This window comes from Schistocerca gregaria, chromosome 3, assembly GCF_023897955.1.
Source record: "Schistocerca gregaria isolate iqSchGreg1 chromosome 3, iqSchGreg1.2, whole genome shotgun sequence".
NCBI classification, from domain to species: Eukaryota; Metazoa; Arthropoda; class Insecta; order Orthoptera; family Acrididae; genus Schistocerca; species Schistocerca gregaria.
Window position 1 is genome coordinate 848,561,166 of NC_064922.1, and position 21,468 is coordinate 848,582,633.

The 21,468-nt window shown below is 41.1% G+C and overlaps 1 protein-coding gene across 3 annotated transcripts in view; it reads right to left on the bottom strand.

The window, feature by feature from the left end:
- Positions 1–21,468, bottom strand: part of LOC126354758 (DNA topoisomerase 2-alpha-like) — a 157,422-nt gene that overhangs the window by 98,399 nt on the left and 37,555 nt on the right. For all 3 annotated transcript variants that reach the window (XM_050004640.1, XM_050004642.1, XM_050004641.1), the window contains 7 exons: positions 20,548–20,738; positions 19,869–20,000; positions 15,598–15,808; positions 15,335–15,444; positions 12,711–12,941; positions 10,814–11,061; positions 9,478–9,709 (listed from right to left, as the gene is read on the bottom strand). In XM_050004640.1, coding sequence (XP_049860597.1) covers positions 9,478–9,709; positions 10,814–11,061; positions 12,711–12,941; positions 15,335–15,444; positions 15,598–15,808; positions 19,869–20,000; positions 20,548–20,738 — 1,355 coding nt within the window. The remainder of the gene's footprint in view (positions 1–9,477; positions 9,710–10,813; positions 11,062–12,710; positions 12,942–15,334; positions 15,445–15,597; positions 15,809–19,868; positions 20,001–20,547; positions 20,739–21,468) is intronic.

Below are 21,468 nucleotides of genomic sequence, written 5' to 3' on the forward strand. Positions count from 1 at the left end.
GCCACTTGGACCTGTTGATGTGGACAACTTTGTGAAAAAAGTGTGTAAAAGCTGTGAAAAAGTGTGTAAAAGCTCATTAAAAGTGTGAAAGGGCTTGTGAAAAATATAAACATTGTGCAAGTGAAATTTTCTATCTAATGCACAGTGTAATTTAGTTTTTTGCAACCCACGAGGATTTATTTTGTTTAGCCAACACAGGACTTGTACAAAGTGGCATGCGTTTTAAAATGTAATCTTTGTTTACCCAAAAAGGACATCACTTACGATGAAGATGCATAATTTCTGTTAGAAGTTTAACTTGTGGATATTTTGTGCACTTTTACAATACACTGTACGTAAATATGTTGTATGAGGATTTTCATATGGCCAGTTAATATAAGTAAAAATTTGAAAAACGTATGTACTGTAGTTTTGACAAGATTTGGTATGTAACAATTTGTGTGTGTGTGTGTGTGTGTGTGTGTGTGTGTGTGTGTGTGTGTGTGTGTAGATTGTTAAACCCAATTTCTGGGATCATTTGTGGTCATTGAATTGCCCAGTTAGCTGTTTGCAACATCTATCTGGTCAATCCAATGATGTGACAAAGCTGGGATATTTTTACTTCCCCTCGTTTTGCTATCTGCCTCCTAGAATTCGTTTTTTCACTTTTAACTAATTAGCATTAAGTGTAATCTGTATTTTCATAAAAGAGAAAGGCTGGCTCTGTTTTAAAGAATATAACGCCGGATCTAATTTTGCGCTTCGTCTTATGTGTGTAATTTATTTTCTAATTAATTTTGATGATATCTAGTTAGTATCTATTGTTATAGGGCGAAATCAGTAATTGTTTCATAACTTAAATTCTATTGTAGACACATAAACAAATATAAATTCTGTAATAATTATAAACATTTAGAGAAACAACTAACTGTATTCTCAAAGGATCTATTTAAAAGGAATTTTTCGATGTATTCAGTTAATTTAATGAGTTAACTCGCAATTGTTAGTTGACTGGGTTAAAAGAGGAGGAAAGGGACCAAACTACGAGGTCATCAGTCCATTGTTCCGAATAAAACAATACCACAAGTGTGAGAATAAAACAAACAAGACTGACAACACAAAACGGAACGAAAGGAAAAATCACAAGAACAACAAAGGGCAACAAACGTGTAAATGGACAAAAGGGGGACAAGAAAACCAAAGAAACGGCATGAAGAGAGTAGAACAACAAAGCAGATGACCATGGCTAGCTGGCCATGAGAATAGAAAGGAGAAGCCAGCCACTATACAACACATTAAAACATCCACCCTAAAAGCACTAGGGTGTAGGACACAGAGGGACTAAGGACATGTGTTAAAACTTAGATCAAATGATAAAAACCACCCTCATGAAAAAAACGTAAAACTGAATCAGCCAATGAGGCGTACTCAGATAAAATTAGTAGCAATGAGCCCGGTAACCCAAGATTCCATTGCTGGGCAGTCAAAGTGGGACAGTGCACCAGACTACGGGACACTGTTAACGGGGCACCACACTGACACTGAGGCGGGTCTTCACGGCACAGGAGGTAATCATGGGATGCCCAAGTGTGGCGAATGAGGAACCGGCAGATGACAACTGATTCCCTGCGAAAGGCCCGCATGGAAAACTTCCACACATTCATAGTCTCCTTAATGACACGCAGTTTGGTGTGCATACTGTTATGCCATTCCGCCTCCCAAAGCCGAAAAACCCTATGGCGTAAGTCAGAATTCAGGTCAGGTTCAGAGATGCCCATCTCCAGAAGCAGTTTCTACATAGCCTGTTTGGCTAACATGTCGGCAAGTGCATTGCTTGGGATTCCGCCGTGATCTGGGGTCCAAACAAACACTACAGAAAGACTGGACCATTCCAGGGCGCAGATGGAATAATGGTCACTACAGAAGGATGACGAGGGTAGCACTGGTTGATAGCTTGTAGGCTACTCAAGGAGCCAGTACACAGGAGAAATGACTCACCTGGGCACGAGTGGATGTTCTCAAGAGCACGAAATATGGCCACCAGCTCTGCAGTGAAAACACTGCAACCATCAGGCTAAGAGTGCCGTTCTATATGTCCTCAATTAACATACGCAAAGCCGTCACCATCGGCCATCAGTGTAAATCACTTCATGAGCCCAGTACATGTCGAGAATCGAGGGAAGTGACAGCGGAGAGTCGCAGGGTTAACTGAGTCCTTAAGGCCATGTGAAAGGTCCAGGCGAAGCCAATGGCCTAGGTGTACACCATGCAGATGTATGTGAATGAACCAAAAGTATAGGTGGTAAAGGGAAGGACTATTTCAGACAGAAGGAATCGCACACTAACCGCAATTATCAGCGCTGACCTGGGCCACCGATGCGGAGGAAGGGCTGCCGCGGGTGGGAAGAATAGACGGTAATTTGGATGTGCAGGAGAACTACGAATGTGTACACTGTAACTGGCGAGCAGTTGTGCATGACTAATATTCAATGGAGGGACTCCGGTCTTCACTAGGACACTTGTCACTGGACTCGTTCTAAAGGAGCCTGTCGCTAGGCAAACGCAACACAGGGTGTGTACGTGGACATGGAGGGGAAAAAAAAAAAATCCAGTTAAAAATAGACTTTTCCCGTGTTAAGTGACTGTATACTTTTCCTCGGCACTGTAAAACTTATCAATCCTTTGAATGTTTATGATTTTATACACCGATGTAGAATCTACCGGCACTTTAGAAAATGAAACTCGGGAAAAAACATGTTTTGCAAAGATCTTTGATGTGCAGCAACATGTACACTACATATTTTCTTGTTACGGAGGAATACATTCGAATTTCTCCAAACACTGCATGCAACTTTCTGAACATTGAAATCGAGACTGTGATGTGCTTTTGTATGCCAGTCATAGCTCATGTCACGTGATCTCGCCAGCTGATGACAGCATAGGACACGTGATGAAGTCAACCAACTGCAAGATCACTCAAGTAGCGCGAACACACAAATAAGAGAAGTTAATGGTTTAAATTAATATACATACTGTTTCTACAAGAAAAGCAAAGTTTCCACATAACATATTGGTCTCCAAGATTAATAAACTGCAAGTAAAGCTAAGCTTCCACATATAATGTTGATCTTTTTGCGCGTGTTGCGACACATCACACAAATGTGCCAGTAAAATTCTTATTAACAATGCAAATGTTAGGTCTTCTGGGCTCGAAATTCTTCTAAATGGTCTTCCTCAAAGAGATGATTTTCAAATCAGAGTTAAACACTTTGTGATTTAAGAAATTCATCACGCATTCTCACATGTAGTTCATCTTGCATAAAATTATATTTACTTTGAAAGTAACGCTTTTCAAACCACCATTCGCAATATTTTTCCCGCAACCTGTCAGAAATAGGTTTGTTTAAGCAGTTGCCAGAGAGCACCAGATAACAGGCGTCACCACGCTTGCGCAGGTACGATGATGCAGGTAGCCCGTATGTTCGTACGTGTAAAACATTGTAAGATCTTAGATTATGTCATAAAATGAACAATGACATCAGAGGCTACCTCAAGAACATCCGAACCTCAAGAACATCCGAACCTCAAGAACATCCGAACCTCAAGAACATCCGAACCTCAAGAACATCCGAACCTCAAGAACATCCGAACCTCAAGAACATCCGAACCTCAAGAACATCCGAACCTCAAGAACCATACTAAAATGCATAACTCTGCTTAAAGCGCACACTGATACGCCCAGATTCAGACGTAAATGTTCTTCAAGTATCAGTACTGTATTACCTCATGTTTGGTTCTTTATTATAGCATAATGCCATATGTGCTAGAAGATGGAAAACATGACTTGAAATGCAGTGAACAGTTGAAACTAGCCAATAGCATGAAATTAAACATTTTATTTCAAGTAAATTGACTGCTTCATTGGAAAAGATTGACAAAAGTCAAATCTCTTTAGCAAACTGACAAAAATAACTTCATTGTTCGGCAAGGTGATAAATGCTCAACTGTCAGAAAGGTGGAAATAAAATCTGAAACTAATAACATATTTTAGCCTTCCGTACTTATGCGAACATACTTTAATTCGTCTGACAGCTGCCGGCCACACAAATCCGTTTTGTTTTCATTTAATGTGAGAGTAATAAATGAAGAAGGGACAGCAAAATCACTAAACAAACACATGTCACATGGAGACTACCCACCTCCCCACTACAACTCAGACTGCTCTGTTCATCAGTCCCTGATCTACGATATTTCCGACCCAGGGCTATACTAGATAGTGGCACCCAGCCACACATCTGTAGCCAGAAGTGGGAGAAGGTACTACAAATACGCAAGAGTCCACCTGCAACTGCTCAAACAAATCTAATGTAAACAGTTGTGACGTCACACTCATTGGAGGCAATTCATTGTTATGAAGCATTGCATAGTCTTTCTAAAGCCTTTGACACACTTGGTTGTTGGCGGACACATTTATGAGCACTGTGTTTTGTTGTTGCGTATGGCACATTTCCTCTGCAACATAAGTTTTATATTCTTTTTTCTTCTCGTTCATGTTTTGTTGCTGTAGTATTATTCTGCAATAGCGGGATACACTAATATTTTTTGTTACAGTATTGGTTCTTAAAAAATATATATATACACAAAAATTTAACTGAAAACTAAAACAATGAAAAATTCCTGAAATTCTAAAAGATTCCGGGGGTTTTTCAGTTTTCTCCCGGATGAAGAAAAATTACCAGGTGTTTCCCAGATCTCCCAGTTGTCTTGGGTCATACACACCCTGCCACAGTGGTGCACTGGGTATGAGTAAACGCAGTGCCAAGGGCGCCCACCAAACCATAAACCATACTCTCATAGTCAAGGCGGGATTGAACAAGGGCTCTGTAGAACAGCAGCAGCAGCAGCAGCAGCAGCAGCAGCATAGAGCGATCTGCACCCCAGTTGGTGTTGCTCAGGCAGCAAAGGGCATTGAGGTGCTGCCAACATTTCCGTTAAATCTGACAAAGGTGAGGAAACCAAGTCAATCAGGCATCGAAACCAGTCCTAGGAATCGATATGCCTCCACTACAGTGAGTAGATCGTCAGTAATATAAATTTCCGTTTCCGGATGAATGGTACGACACACGACTTTGTGGCTGAAAACTGGAAGCCGTGGGCTAGAGCCCACGACTCCGCCTTGTGGATGGCTCCCTGTAGGCGCCACTCGGCTACTTCTGTACTGAAGGAGCAGTAAGAAATGCAGAAGTCATTTGCACACACAGAAGGCGAGACAGACGGCCCTACAGCTGCCACTAGACTGTTAATGGCCACTAAAAAGGGACACACTCAATACGGGGCCCTGTGGGACTCCATTCTCCTAGATATTGGGGGGAACTAAGGGAGCCACCAACTTGGACATGTAAAGTAGAAAGCAACAGGAAATTTTGGATAAAAATCAGGAGCAGGCCTCAGAGACCTCACTTGTACAATGTGCCAAGGATATGTCGTCACCAGGTCGTGTCATATGCTTTTCGTAACCAAAAAGACAGCAACCATGTGTTGGAGTCTGGAAAAGGCTGTGCAGATGGCAGACTCGAGGGACACAGGATTATCAGTGGTAGAGCAACCCTGGTGGAAGCCACACTGACATGGAGCCAGTAGGCCACGTGACTCCAGGACCCACCCCAACTGCTGACACCATACATACCAGCAGCTTACAAAGAAAGTTGGTGAGGCTGATGGGCCGACAGCTACCCACATCAAGCGAGTTATTACCAGGTTTGAGCACAGGAATGATGGTGCTCTCCCGCCATCGCACCAGATACAGTTGAAGATGATGAGATGTCGCTTGTAGTCAGATGAGATATGTTTAATCATCTGATGTGGATCTGATCTAGCCCAGAAGCTCTATCAGAGCAATGTGCCAGGGCAGTGAGGAGCTCCCACTCTGTAAATGAGGCATTATAAGATTCACTGTGGAGTGTAGTGAATGAGAGGACTTTCCCTTCCAGCTGCCATTTGAGAGTGCAAAAGGCTTGGGGGGGGGGGGGGGGGGGGGTAATTCTTCGATGTAGAGGCTCGAGCATAGTGCTCAGCGAACTGCTCGGCAATCGCGTTTTCGTCGGCAGTTAACACGCCATTTATGCTAACACCGGAAAAACAAATTTTATCTACGCCCAGAATTGGGAAGATGACGTATGGCACCCAATGGTTGAGAATTATCTCGACCAACACACCTGCTTCCGTTGTTTGATCAGTTGGCAAACCCGGTCACTGAGTTGTTTAAAGGCTTTGAGGTGCTCCAGGGAAGGGTGCTGCTTATGCCGCTGTTGAGCTCGCTGACGCTCCTTAATTGCTTCAGTGAGTTCCGGCGACCACCAAGGGACTGCCTTTCGCCATGTGAACCCTGAAGAGGGATCGTGTTTTCTGCTGCAGATATGGTAGTTATCGTCACCTGCTCAACCATCACATTGATGTTATCATGTGGGGGAAATTCAACGGTGGCAGCAGAGGTGGAAGTTTCCCAGTCCGCCTTGTTTAAAGCCCATCTGGGCAGGTCTCTGTGGGCCTGATGCAAGGGCAGTGACAAGAAGACGGGGAAGTGGTCACTACCATATGGGTCGTCGTGTGCTCTCCACTGGATAGATGGGCGAAGGCCAGGACTGCAGACCGAGAAAACAATGGCCCAATATGTGCCACACTGAAATGTGTGGCAGCCCCAGTATTTGAGAGGCAGAGGTTGAGTTGTGACAGTAAATTTCAACATCTTTGCCTCAGCCAATAAGCACGGAGCCACCCCACATGGGGTTGTGAGCATTAAAATATCCCAAAAGTAGGAAAGGTTCAAAATCTCGCAAAGTAGGAAAGGTTCAGGGAGTTGATCAATAAGTGCAGCCAATACGTTCAGGGTTGCTGCACCATCTGGAGGAAGATGTATGTTGTAGACAGTTATTTCCTGCATCATCCTATCCTGACAGCCACAGCTTCAAGAGAGATTTGAAGGGGCACAGGATCACTGCAAACCGAGTTCATGACAGATGCAAACTCCACCTGACACTCAATTATAGTCGCTACGGTTCCTGTAATATCCTGTATAGCCGCGGTGGGCAGGGTCCCACATTGTCAGAAACCAGGTTTCCTGGAGGGCAATGCAGGAAGCAGGTGTAAAGCTTAACATTTGATGTAGCTCAGTCTAGTGGTGCGGGAGGGAGGGGACACTGCAATTCCAATGCAGGATGACATGATCGTGAGGCTGGGAAGGCATGAAACACTCAATGAAGCAGTTTACACCTCAGGATCACCTGCTGCCATTGGTTTATTTCCTGAGCAGTCTGTATCCAAGGTGTCTGAGGGTCTGGTGAGATTTATGTCCTCAGCGGATGCCAGAATCTCCACCTTATCCTCCGAAGCAAAGCTTGTAGGTAACAGTGGAGTGGGTGCCACCTCAAGTCCCTTGGTCTTGGGGTCTTCTTTTTGGATTTCTCTCGCTGCTCCTTGGGTTTTTCTGGCTGGGAGGGCTCGATTGATTCAGTCTCCGGGACTGAGGATGATCATGAAGCCCTACAAACAGCCACCTTTGGGCACTTCAGCCACTGGCGAGAGTCATCTTTCCTACTAGCAGAAACCCGGGAAGGGAGTGACGCAAGGGACCCCTTCCTAGTGAGAGATGACGAAGACGACTTATGTTTCTGCGGCTGAAAAGTGGGGACTGGCGTCCCCAACGGTTGGTGGAGGGTGGGGGGGGCAGAGCTCACAAAGTAGGTACTCTACGCAGTTGACACACATAGGAGGTGGGGCACATGGAGTATTGGGATGTGATGGACGTCTGCAATCTCAACATGTGACACTGGAAGTACAGCGGGAAGACATATGACCGAACTTCCAGCACTTAAAGCACTGCATAGGCGAAGGGATATATGGCTTTCCATCACAGCGGTAGACCATCACCTTGACCTTTGCGGGCAACCAACACAGTACATGGCGGCCCCACCACAAAGGTCTGGCTACCATGCTGGGTATGAGGTACTAAGAAGTCCATGGTCATTGTCGGCGCAGAAAGCGACACTGCATAGTGCATCATGGTGGAAAATGCACCCAGGAAGGTGTCCTTGCCCAAGTAATGGAGTATGAGACTGACTGCAAGAAATCTGGCTACAGATCTCAAAGCACGATGCACCGTGTAAGGTGCCCTTCCCCAATTGGCTTGCTCTTCAGAAAAATTTTGAAGAATGGAAATCAAACCCTACAGGTGACCATCACAAAGGCCAAAATGTGAGAGACTCCTTTTAGTCACCTCTCAAAGAAATACTTCGGGCCTATTCTTTATTCTTACCCCCGGACCCAAAGGGGGGGGGGGGGTGGTTTAACTGTAATTTCCGTAAATTAAACATCGAACAATGTGTAGTTTCAGGGCCTATTATTGTGAAGATATCGAAGGGCCCGATTTTTGGTCATGAGTCAGTCAGCCCACAGCCGAGTTTCCGACAAGAAACCTGTATTTTGTTAGAACAACAATGCATCAACTTAACTGTGAAGTAAGTGTTACATAATCCGTATGTTAACACAATGACAGTGTCCGCTCCATACATACCGTTCTATTCTTCAAGAACTATGACCTTTGTGGTTAGGTTTTTACTTCTCGTAAATGTTCAATAGTGAACTATTGTAGCAGTATGTGGAGGTTTGCCTGCAAACTATTAATGAGGCTTAACGAAAGTTAAACAATAGTGCACTGCCCATATTAAATGTGTGTATGTGGGGGTTGTGAAAAGTTAAAGTACACAACTGTGAAATGCAAATGTGTACATGTCAGCTACATCATTCAAAGTAGTCAGAGTTTTACTTCCACAACCCATTTTTCAGTCAGTATATCAATGGAGTACGTCAACACCGAGGACAACAAACTGGCAAACTGTCACACACTGAATGTCCTGTGAATACCAATGTCATTGGACACAGAAAATTTAAGTTTGGGGAAAAGATGGGTGAACACTGGCTGTAGCCTCCTTTGGGGAACTGTTAAGGTATTCACCTAAAGTGATTTACAGAACTCACGAAAAATTTGTAACTGGATGACCAGATTTGGACTTCCATACAGTTCTACCCAAATACGGCTCAAATGCTCCAAACACAGTATTAACTTGATCCACCTGAAAAAGTATGTCAAGGGGCTTCTGGTAACAGCCAATTTGGTCTACACAAAATTATTGCAGAAGTGGGCCCCACGAAGTTGGGAAAATTTAAGGTAAATTTGAGCAATACAATTTATCCCTAGTACATTTTTCACAGGGTAGTAGATTTTGGATACCTACTGCGTGACTAATATATCACAAATACTTGGATTTACACATTACTTATTTTCAACATCTATACTTACGATGAAGATGAAACTTACAGTACTCTCAATATGTTTATAATACGTAGTAGTAGTAGTAGTAATGGTAGTAAGAAAGTCATCATTTAGGAACAATAGCCACAGACTTATTTTAAATGTAAAATATATTTCTTTGTAATATTTACCATAGGTTTTGGATCTTCACCCTCAATCATTCTCCTCAAATTCTCAATTATTTCTCTGGGATTGTAATTTGGTATCTTTGTCATCCAACCAGTTCCAATCCCATCTGCACCATTAACAAGTACCATTGGTATGATTGGTATGTACCAAACTGGTTCAATTCTTTGGTTATCATCTGTATTGTGCTTTAGGAGTGCGTCATCATGCTTATGGAAAATATATCGTGTCAATGGACTGAAACATAACATGAAAGAAGCTAGGTCAATCAAGTTTTAGAAGTAAAACATTACATAGGAACTTAAAAATGAAATAATTTGTACAGAGTAGCTGCATCTTTCTCCAAAACACCCCCACCCCTACACACACACACACACACACACACACACACACACACACACCATGCATTTACGTTGTGCCAGGTAATCACCACAATGAGATTGCATTTTGGCAGATGAACTATGATGGAGGTTGTGTGGGGTAGGACTAGGAAATAGAGGGAGGAAGGGTTATGGGCAGATAGCTAGTGCTTCCAAGGGAGGAAGCAGGTGTGTAGGACAGGCATGTGGGGGGAGAGGCGTGACGGGTGCATAAGCAAAGCAAGCAACATCAGGGGACCTGGAGCAAATGAAGTGCAGCACACAATGAAGATGACTTTGAATTGGGAGGTGGTGTAGGACAGAGATAGGACGCACTTATACAGATGGTGTGGGACCATTGGTTAGCAGAGCAGACATTGATGCCAGAAGGATCACAAGATAGAACAATGATGTGCACAGATAATTCCCATGTATGTAGATCAGAAAAGCTGGTGCTGGAGGGAAGGATCCACATGGCACATAATGGGAAGCAGTCACTACATTTCAACATGCTGTGCAGAGCAGCATTTTGTGCCAGTGGGTGGTCAACACTGCTCTGAAGTTATTGGAACTGATGGACAACTAGTTAGTGGTTATGTTCACATGAAATGCTGTGCAGGGGCGGACGGAGAGGGCGGGGCGAAGGGAGGAAGGGAGAGAGGGAGGGAGAGTGGGACGGACGGACGCAGAGGGACGGACTGACGTGGAGGGAGGGAGGGAGGGAGGGAGGGAGAGATTGCACACACCAATCATTGCTGAATGCAAGATTTTAATAAAGTTCTGAAAGCTGCTGCCCCCCCCCCCCCCCCCCCCCACACACACACACACACACAGGCACCACTCTTCCAACAAGCTCCTATTCGTTACTGTAAATATACAAATTTTTATTAATAATGAGAAAATATGCTGATAATGCAGCAGTGATATTTAGTTGGGAAGGTGCAAGCATTTTCAGGGGAGACACACTGTATTTCCAACTCACCTCAACATTGTGAAGATGTATCTTGGACTAGCTGAATCCTTTCCACCATTAAGCCGAGTGCCAAACTGTCCAATTGGTTGCAGAACATTGATGTTATTGCTGCCCACGAAATTCTGTGCCAAGTTTACAATTGTTGACATGAGTGACTGTTCACCATGGTGATACGCAGAATGTTCAGCCACTGAACCGGCCAATTGAGCAACTTTAACTTCTCTCTTGTCATTTCGTTTCAAGCATGTGAACAGCACCTGCAAGATTGATTTGCTACATTATTACAAATTAACATTATAATTGCAATGTAATGTTGCCACATGTAACACAAACCGGGCACTGGAGTGATATGAACAACTTACGAAAACAATAATCTGAAGAAAGTTTCTCTGTGTTTCCTCATTTAAAGAGAGAGAGAGAGAGAGAGAGAGAGAGAGAGAGAGAGAGAGAGAGAGAGAGAGAGAGAGAGAGAGAGAGAGACTGCATGGGATAGGTCCTCCCCAGGTCATTGCGCCCCCCCCCCCCTCCCTGCACCAAACACCGCCACCCCTTCCTATATACAATGCTCACAATGAAATGGCAAGAGAGTTAATTTCTTTGTTGTGAGAAACTATTGAATTAGAATTAGGATGCAGGGGTAAATAATGTTTACATATTCCGTGTAAAATGAAACTTCTGGTGCTATGACCAAACATGACACACTCCTTATATCTGTGCCCATCTAGCTTGTTTATTTTTTGTTTGTTGTTTCAGCCTTCTCACTGTCATTGTCCGTTTTGGTGCAATTATGTCACTGGGTATCTGGACAGGTGGCTTTGACCTCTTTACACTTTAACATAAACTTACTAACTAGCACTTTCTGTCAAAACAGTAAATAAAATATTATTAATAAATTCATTGAACACTTCATGCATTACTTTCCTTAAGACAATTTTGGCTTTGTTTAGTCTTTGTTGGTCTACAAGGATTTGGCTACGTTTGTGTCTATAGTGAAGCTCTCTTTGCTTTAAGAGCACTTTCCTAAAACAGCTATAGAAACCATGGCAGGTCTTCCTTATCCATTACAACTTTGTTTGCCACATGTGTTTAAGATGGGTTGTATAAAATTCTTTAACTTTTGTAAGTTTATGCACAACATTTTCAGTCAGAGATGAATCTCTGGTGTAGTCTGTTCAGATAATCTGGAACATTTCCTTGCTGCACTAATTAATCTCCCTACCTTCCTCTACATTCCTACAGACACCCACAGTCAGTAATTCTTCAACAGGCTTGTTATCACTGATCCCCAGCTGCATATTAAGCGAGAAGAACAGTTCAGTCCTGTTTGTAATCAGATCTAAGATGTTAACATTCACAACTCAGTCCTGCTATCAACTGTCCATGTTATTTTATTGACAAGTTTCTGATGTTATGCCAGTGTAGTTGCTTTCTGTAAAGTAATCTTGTTGCCCATTGATCCATGAGGTTGCCTCTCAGTACATGTGAAATAATTTTATCAAACTTTCAAGAAAGGTAGGCGCTACTAAATTACAGCTTTGAGATGAAACTGTTTCATTTTTTTGCATATAGAAAACAAAAATCATCGTCTGCAATAAGTTCTAAGACCCGTAAGTCTTGCATAACACAGTAAATCAATTTAAAAAATCTAATAAATTGGCTCCGAGCATTTGAAAACAAAGTCTGCAAAGGAGACCATTATTCCCCCCCCCCCCCCCCCCCCGAAGTCCACACTGCAATTCCACAATTCGAAATTCTGTAAGTGCAAATTTCCTGCATATACACTCATGATACAATACACCAAGATCTATGCAAGCCTGAAACTAAATTATTCCCCCACCCCATGTATCACACAAAATAAGATATACTATTCCTACATTTAAAAAAAAAATGTCTGCAAAGAACTCACCTTCCTCTGTCCAGGTTTGAATCCGTCAACCAAAGATGGGATGGATCTTTCATTGTCACAATTGCTAAAGAGTACGAGTTCTTTATTGACAAAATCTGAATAATTAACAGACTGTGTATCTTTTTCATACAGATACTGTTCAGGCAGACCCATTTCCTTCCTCCTTTTTGAATCCTCCATCCACGCTGTGAGCCACTCTTTTCGTTGTTCCACACATTTCTTACTAAATGCCTGCAACGACAAAAACATAATAATATGATGAAATTATACATTTAAGTCTACAAATAAACATAAACACAAAAAGAAATGTGCTGATTTTAGGATCCCGTAAAACAGAACAATGCTAAAGTTGTTCTTACGATGGTTGCTAGGTAATCTCTTGCGTCTTATCTGTAGTGACCCAAAATGCATCTCAATTTTTTGTAAAATTAGCACCTATTCTTGTCAAAATCAGCATCTACAATGCATCTCACGAAAGACGCCCAGAGGGGTTCGCAGGTCATGTAGCGCACTTGCTAGCTGTTGCCGTTGCATCTCCCGATTGTCACTATGCGTAGTTCTCAGACACCAACACCTCGCAGGTGCCCCCTACACTGAGCAAGAGTGTACTGGTGTTTTCATTTGAGAATTTTTGTGAAGTCTGATCACTTCAAATATTGTTGCTAGATGTCATTATTGCAACTGGGCCAAGTCTGGCACTTCGCCTACCCATACGTCGCTGGGCCCGGTCCTCACGCACAAAAACCGTGGAGCATTTTCTATACTGAGAGACTGAGTGTTCGGGTATTTTGGTTCAAATTTCCTCTTGTGTTTCCATTTGGTTGATATACATAAAGGGTCAACAAGCATTTCTTGTGTGGAGCTGTGGAAAAACAGAATCTTGCATGGAATGTCGGCTTGAAGTCATATGAAAATTTCCCAGTGCGATCGTTCCCAATGATTTGACAATACGCAAATTAGTGAAGAAATTTCAACAGACTTGATCCTTGTTATACAAACAAGATCTAGAGAACCTAGTATTTTACCTGAAAGTAAATTTCAAAAGATATGGAAGGTCTTGGAAAAAGTCCAAGAAAATCTCTGCACCATTTGGCACTTCAGATGCGTGTCATGAACATCTGCTCACAGAGCTGTGCACAAACTGAAATTGAAACCATAAAAAATAATCGCAGTGCAACAAATCAGGAGCTCAGATACTGCTGCTCAACATCATTATTGCAACTGGCTGTTACAGTCTCTGCACGATGCCAAGTTGATCCTGAGATGCCACTCCTCTATGGAAACCTAATGGATAAACTGACACAGACGATGGGACAGAAACTATGCGCAAACTGGCAATACTCAACAATTGAGATCAAGAACAATCATAACTTTTTTTTCTGTCTGTATCTATAAATAAATCAAATAAAAAATTCTACTTCTTTACACCAGCAATAACTAAGTACGCACTCTCATAAATTTCATCCTTTCAGTGATTATGCATGTCTGCTACCATTTTGAAAGTTTAATTTTTATAAATCTCTGATTACTTTAGTTTCTTTTGGGGACAGTTTCCTCTTTGATACTTCAGCAATTATTTGAGCTGCACTTCCTTCTCGTACTTTCTTTTCCCAACCTCCTTTTTCTGCACTGACATCTCTACTAATTTTCCACTTGTGTCCTGCTATTTGTCTACTGCCAACAACATTTTGATTTGTCACACATTAATTCCCTACTGCCTCACTAGACAGTTGTCTCAGTTGATCCCATCACTAACATCACCTGCCATAACCAGGGCAACTGTTTCTTACTCTCAACCACAACAGGCTGATTTTACCCTAACATCCCACTGCTCAACCAAAGAACAAGTCCTCGATGAATGAAATACTAACCATTTATTTTTTGATGTTGCTGAGCAACAGTCATACAATAATTTTTAAATGAACACACTGCCATTTGACTTTATTATTGTTTATTTAATGAAGACCCAGATTTTGGCCTTTTACACCATTTTCAAGGGATTGAGTTCATGTTGTTAACATATATTATATGACATCAAGCTCATAACTGGTCATAAGTTAAGAAAAATACTGGCTCCCCACGGAATGACAGATGTAAAATCACCTGCTTGTGAAATGTCAGTGAATAGTAGTTGGAGCATGTCATATGTTAATGACATAAATTCAATCACTCGAAAATAGTATAAAAGACTGAAACCAGGGTCATAATTAAACAAACAAAATACAGTCAAATGTGGGTATTGATTCCCTACATACCAATCTAACTGACAGCTCGTCAATTGAACAGGCAGATCCCATTCCCAAATACAAGAAATTTGAAGAGATTTCAATCACTTCTTCGTAAAAGAATGAATGGTGAAACTACTCTCACCAACATCAGTGCAGTTTTAACAGCTGCAGTGAATATCAATAAAAAGAGAATGATACAGTTCAGAATTTTATAAGGAGAGACTGCTGTACGAGCAACGAAATGGAATGACATATCTTTACAAAAGATAAAATTACATGCAAAGCTATTAATGACTGCAGTCCTATTTATCTCTGTATTCCAGTTTGTAATCATTTCATGTAAGATAATCTTTCAGTCTTTAAAGGAACATTAAAATTACATATTTGAAGTTTTACCATATTAATGCAGTGATCATCACTGGGACCTCCATATTTGAATTTTATTCTGTGTCGCTTCATGTCCATGAAGTACTCCTTTGCCTCTTTGGATGTAGAGGTACCCAAACCTGGAATATTTGTCAAATTTAAAAAAGAAAAAGCATAACAAGAATAGACATGTACACCAAACAGAATTTCATTTATGTTGTGTAAGCACACTATTAATATGATATCTGGATTGGAAATGCTTTACTAACAATAAAAAATATGGCAAAAATTACCTTTGTAGTACTTTATCTTATATGTATGCCAGTTATCTCTTGAAGCTTTCCATTCCTCAAATTCTGGAAGCGAATAAAATGAGAATTCTTGACTGCCTTTTGATGCCTTCACAATGGGAGTTATAAACTCTTCCAAAAATGGGAGTTGAAGAAGAGATGGCCAATTGTGATGAATGAAATTGATCAGCAAACCTTTGATGTGAGAGCCATCCTGAAATATGACTGATAGTTTACCAAGTATCTATTTGTATGTAACAGTCAGCAGGGAAATAAAATTTTTTAGTATCATTCTTATTTTCATCCATAAAACAATCCCATCTCCAACACATTACATGCTGAATGTATAAACACCCACACCAAAATTTGCCATAATTTCTAGCATTTAACGCTCATGCAAATGCAGCAGCACAAATTATGAGCAAGAGCATAAACAATAACGAAAGACATAGCTGTTATACTAACACTGTCATTAATTGTGGATTCCATGCAACGGTGTAATAAACCGGATGTTACCCAAAAGTAGAAGAGTGGTTGCCTATTCTTATGTAGCTCTCAATCTACAACCCACATCTACATCCATACTCCGCAATCCACCATATGGTGCGTGGTGGAGGGTACCTCGTACCACAACTAGCATCTTTTCTCCCTGTTCCACTCCTAAACAGAACAAGGGAAAAACGACTGCTTATATGCCTCTGTACGAGCCCTAATCTCTCTTATCTTTGTGATCTTTCCCCGAAATGTAAGTTGGCGGCAGTAAAACTGTACTGCACTCAGCCTCAAATGCTGGTTCTCTAAATTTCCTTAGTAGCGATTCACGAAAAGAACACCACCTTTCCTCCAGCGACTCCCACCCGAGTTCCTGAAGCATTAATGTAACACTTGCGTGATGATCAAACCTACCAGTAACAAATCTAGCAGCCCGCCTCCGGATTGCTTTTATGTCCTCCCTCAATCTGACTTGATAGGGATCCCAAACACTCTAGCAGTACTCAAGAACAGGTTGTATTAGTGTTTTATAAGCGCTCTCCTTTACTGATGAACCACATCTTCCCAAAATTTTACCAATGAACCAAAGACGACTATCCGCCTTCCCCACAACTGCCATTAAATGCTTGTCCCACTTCATATCGCTCTGCAAGGTTATGCCCAAATATTTAATCGACGTGACTGTGTCAAGCGCTACACTACTAATGGAGTATTCAAACATTATGGGATTCTTTTGTAAAAGATGAAACTCAAGCTGACCCTGAAAATGTTGGACATTTTGATGTTGACTTCAATACACCAGAAGACAATGACTGAGTTCGTATTTCAAATCTAATTATTTGGACAATTTTGTTGACTGTGATGCTGACACTTCAGTGTGTTGTGTACAAAATGGTGAGGAAATAATTGTAGTAGTAGTAGTGCCAATATTAACTGACAAACAGTTCTGAGAAATCTGACAAATCAGGTGGTCAATCTGTCGACCCTCCCAGTCTGTCAGAAGCACTTAATGCATTGGAAGTAACACAATGTTACTCGAGATCATGAAACATTAGTTTTGACCAAATGTGCACAATGATTGCATATGAAAACTTTATTTACAAATGCAGCATTGCTTCAAAAAAAAAAAAAAAGAATCACAATTGATTCACTCTTTAGGCCTAAATAACTAATTAACCATAACTTAGGCATAAGCCAGTACACATTTCTTCAATCTTTAGCTCCTAGAATTTTTTTCTCTCTAATCTTGCTACGGCTTTACATGGCATGCTTTCCTTTCTGCGAAAGGATCTTTTACCTCATTAAAGTTCGTGAAACGTTTTGCTACTTGAAAAATCAAAATGTCGTTGTCTAATACTGAAAAAGCTGTAATCACAAATAGGCTCAAGACTGGTGTGGCTTCTTGACCTAATTACCTATATTTTGTCACAGTCTGCAAGGTAAAACAAAATAGGCCTTTATAATACTGCAGCAATTGTAACAACAAATAAACGAGACTGTTTTGGCAGAAATGGTCATTTTTATAACACGGCAGATTATAATTCACAAAGTACCAATACCAAATGCCTATTAGACCTACTACAAGCAAAAAGCTTTGTGTTAGGAAATAGTTTTACACTTCATTCATACGCTCCGGTTTCTCAAGCAGGAGATCGAAAAGTAGTAGTGCGAAATTTTTATAGAAATTTGGAATAGTCTTATTCTTCCATAATTTGTGTGATGTCCCCGTTTCTTCTCCTTCCTCGTAACAAACAATGTTGTCATCACTAATTCTGTATCTATTCCTGCCAATGTCAAAAGTTATTCGCCGGTTAACTTCACTAACTCTGCCAGAATAACCAGTTTAGTTACCCCGCGATTATTCTCCGGTTAGGCATTGTTACGTGTTCGTACAACGAGTTTTCCGCGCTACTTCCAGAATAGACCTTAAAGCGGCTGCTAGCCAGAGACCGTACAACTGGCAGTGATCTGGCCAAAAATTTTCTGTCAAAATTTCATTTTCTTGGATACACCGAGAAGATAATACGTAATCTTTCTTACCTGTTATTCCTGTTAGTCATTTATTCACACTCTGGTAGACTGAATCTATGGATTTAGATGGTAATTGTAACAACGCTCATCATTCGCAAACCCTATCAACCACATAATCAGACAGTGGTTGACTTTCTCTCGTTCGGCTATACTCTGGTCATCTCGTATAGCCCCTTTTGTCTGATTGAAAGTTTATTTCTAGGTGTGACGAGGATTGCACTGATAAGAGACATCACGTACACTAGCACGCATTCACAAATCAACTTATGGTTCATTCAGAAATCAATTTATAATATTCAAAAACCGACAGGGACATGTTAAAGTCATACGAATAATCGATTGACCAACTTGCGCTGGATGCTAGGCACTTTGTGAAACAAGTTTTATATGAATCTGACCCCCCCCCCCCCAGCACTCCTAGATCCAGGGCTGCTGCGCAATCTGGCAGCTTGAGCGCGCCAGTAAAATTTCTCCCAGTAGCACCTAGCTGCTTTTATACTGTGACTGCTTACACAGCCAACGGCTACGTTTCTGTAGCCAGAAGCGGAAGAAGATACTACTAAACTGCGCATGCGTATGATCCCACTCTTAACTGCTAAAACAAATTACAGTTGTGGCGTCATGCTCATCGGAGGCAATTTGTTGTTACAAAGCATTGCATGGTCTTCCTAAAGTCTGACACGTTTTGCTGTTTGCAGACGCTTGTATGAGCACTGTGTTTTGTTGCTGTATTGGTGCATTTCCTTTGCAATTTAAGTTTTATTTTAGTTTTTTCTCTTGTTCACATTTTATGGCTGCAGTATTATTCTGCAGTAGCAGGTACAGTAATATCTTTTGTTAGAGTATTGGTTCTTACCAGTCAAAATTACATAAATTTAACTGAGAACAAAAACAATTCAAAAAAATTCCCGGGTTTTTCCCGGTTTTCTCCTGGATGAAAAAATTCCCGGGTTTTCCCCGTATCTCCTGGGTCGTAGACACCCTGTTAAAGTATGATCAGCCTCATGCGCTTTCTACTGCAGCAAAATCAACAGCTTACCAGGACTGCCTCTATTTTCTGTGTTGAACTTATTATCGATGAGAGCAGACTTAAGGATCTGCAACCTGTGTTTTAGTCTTCTCTACAGTGCTGACCACATGTAGCATTTTCTGCTTTTTTTATAGCTTCCGAGTATTATCAGCTGATTTCTGTTTGCATGGCATATTGCAAATGGGGGGGGGGGGGGGGGGGGGGGAGATCCGACCCACATTCACGATTCACAGACAGACAAGGAGAGAAAGACCTCTGGATTGTTGTGCATTATGTGTGGTTTGCTGACCAGCTCCTCTTTCCCCTTGTCCTTGAATCTTGCGAGCAGCAAGCAAGAGATCGAGCCATTGTTACGAGATTAAAGTGCATCAGACAAAAATTATGTGAAAACTGTAACAGAAAATAATGTAGTGCACAGAACTACGTATGCTTACACTTATTTGGTTCAGATGCAAATAATATATGGAATATGTCACTTGGGGACCAAATTTTAGTTCGTAAAATTAAGTTAAGTGAGAAATTTTTTGATGTAATTCAGCAGGAACCGAACAGATAGCACCGGTTAATCGATTTTTTGGTTTATTCAATTTCAAAGAAATGAAAGTACTGTATCCTCCAAATGCAAACAGGTTACCACCCCATTTCTATTGACCCACTTAAGAAAGAATTATGCACATCAGCAGAAAAATCAAAGCCCTTTTAGAGATAAGAGTCGATTTACCTGGTCCTGATCTGTCATTATCATCAGCTTTCCATATCTCAGTGTCTTTAAATCATTTACAGATTCATACTTCTTCTTGTACTGAAGGCCAACAATACGAATTATGTTGTTTATTTCTGCATTATCCATTATCTGTCAAAATACAAATTACATATCACTTAAAACATTTCATTATTACAATAAATACTGCATACATACTCAAAAATTGTGTGTTCGAGGCAAATATTAACAGATAATGTGAAAATCACGCTATCAGAAATTGGAGCTTCACGACTAAATGTGTAAATAGCAGGGACATAAAAGAATATTTAAGACACACATTTCAGTGTTGGAGTTATAGGCAGAAAACTGTTTGACCAAACAGAGTAAAGTAGCAATTATTTGCACAGTTATGCAAACACTATTCTAACAAGTGCCAATAACTAAGTTAAACGAAGTGCCAACTATTAACATCATCCATTACAGTGATGTGTAAAGACAATTGATACATTTCTCTACCATTATTAAATAGAATTTTACATGGGGCCTATCCTAAAGAAGACCAAAAACAACATTATAGTGAACAGAAAACTAACAAATATGTCTAGTACTTTTCATCCACTAAGCAAGTCCACTGATTTCAATAGTAAATATCAGTTTTATTCCAAATGTTAGATACATGGGACATCCATAAGCTCACCTGTTTGTGTGAAGCTTCACGAACGTTCAACAGCTTGCCTCTCAATGGGAAAACACCATATTTATCTCTTCCAATTACACCAAGACCAGACACAGCCAATGACTTGGCTGAGTCTCCCTCAGTAAGAATAAGAGTACAGTCCAGAGAGTGTTGTGTCCCCGCATGGTTTGCATCTTCTAGCTTCGGAATCCCTGTATTGAAATGATATGTAACTTTTATCATAACATCAAACAATTGAAAACACAGGGCTGAGACCAGACTGCATACACTAACTGTGCTTAATGGGAGAGAGAATCTGTGGGTGATGGGGATATGCGGGAGGCTGGGATGAATAGCCAGGTAGCGGTGGGGCTAGGTGTAGTACAGCTTGTGGAAGCATGCAGGGATATGATGAAGACAGGGTAAGGCGTCCAAATGCAGTCAGGTTTCTTCTTCTTCTTCTTCTTCTCATGGGGTGGGGGAATGGAAAATGAGAGGGGAAAAGTCTAGTGAGTGTGTTGGATTGTAATAGAGGGCTTTCTAGTGCTGGAATGGGAATAAGGAAGAGGGGACCCATATTGCACAGGCTGTGAAGCAGTAACTGAAGTGGAGCATGTTGTGTTAGGCAGTACTTTCAGTAACTGTCTCTTGGCCACAGCTTGGCAGTAAAATGTAAAGCATTCTTTTTGTTGTGCCTGTCTATCACTTCAGCGTATCCTCCATATGGTGATTAGCAAGCTTTCGTTTTCACAATATTACTGTTATTTCATCATAACACTAGTTAAAGTGAAAAAACAGCAATAATTCATACAGCCAATATGCTAAGCTTTCAATCAAAAATTCATCATATGCTTCTGCCGAGCTGTAATTAGCTTTAGGGCTCAGACAGAAAATGACTATTGTATACCTGCAAACTTTTGAGAAAGGCTATCATGCATGACA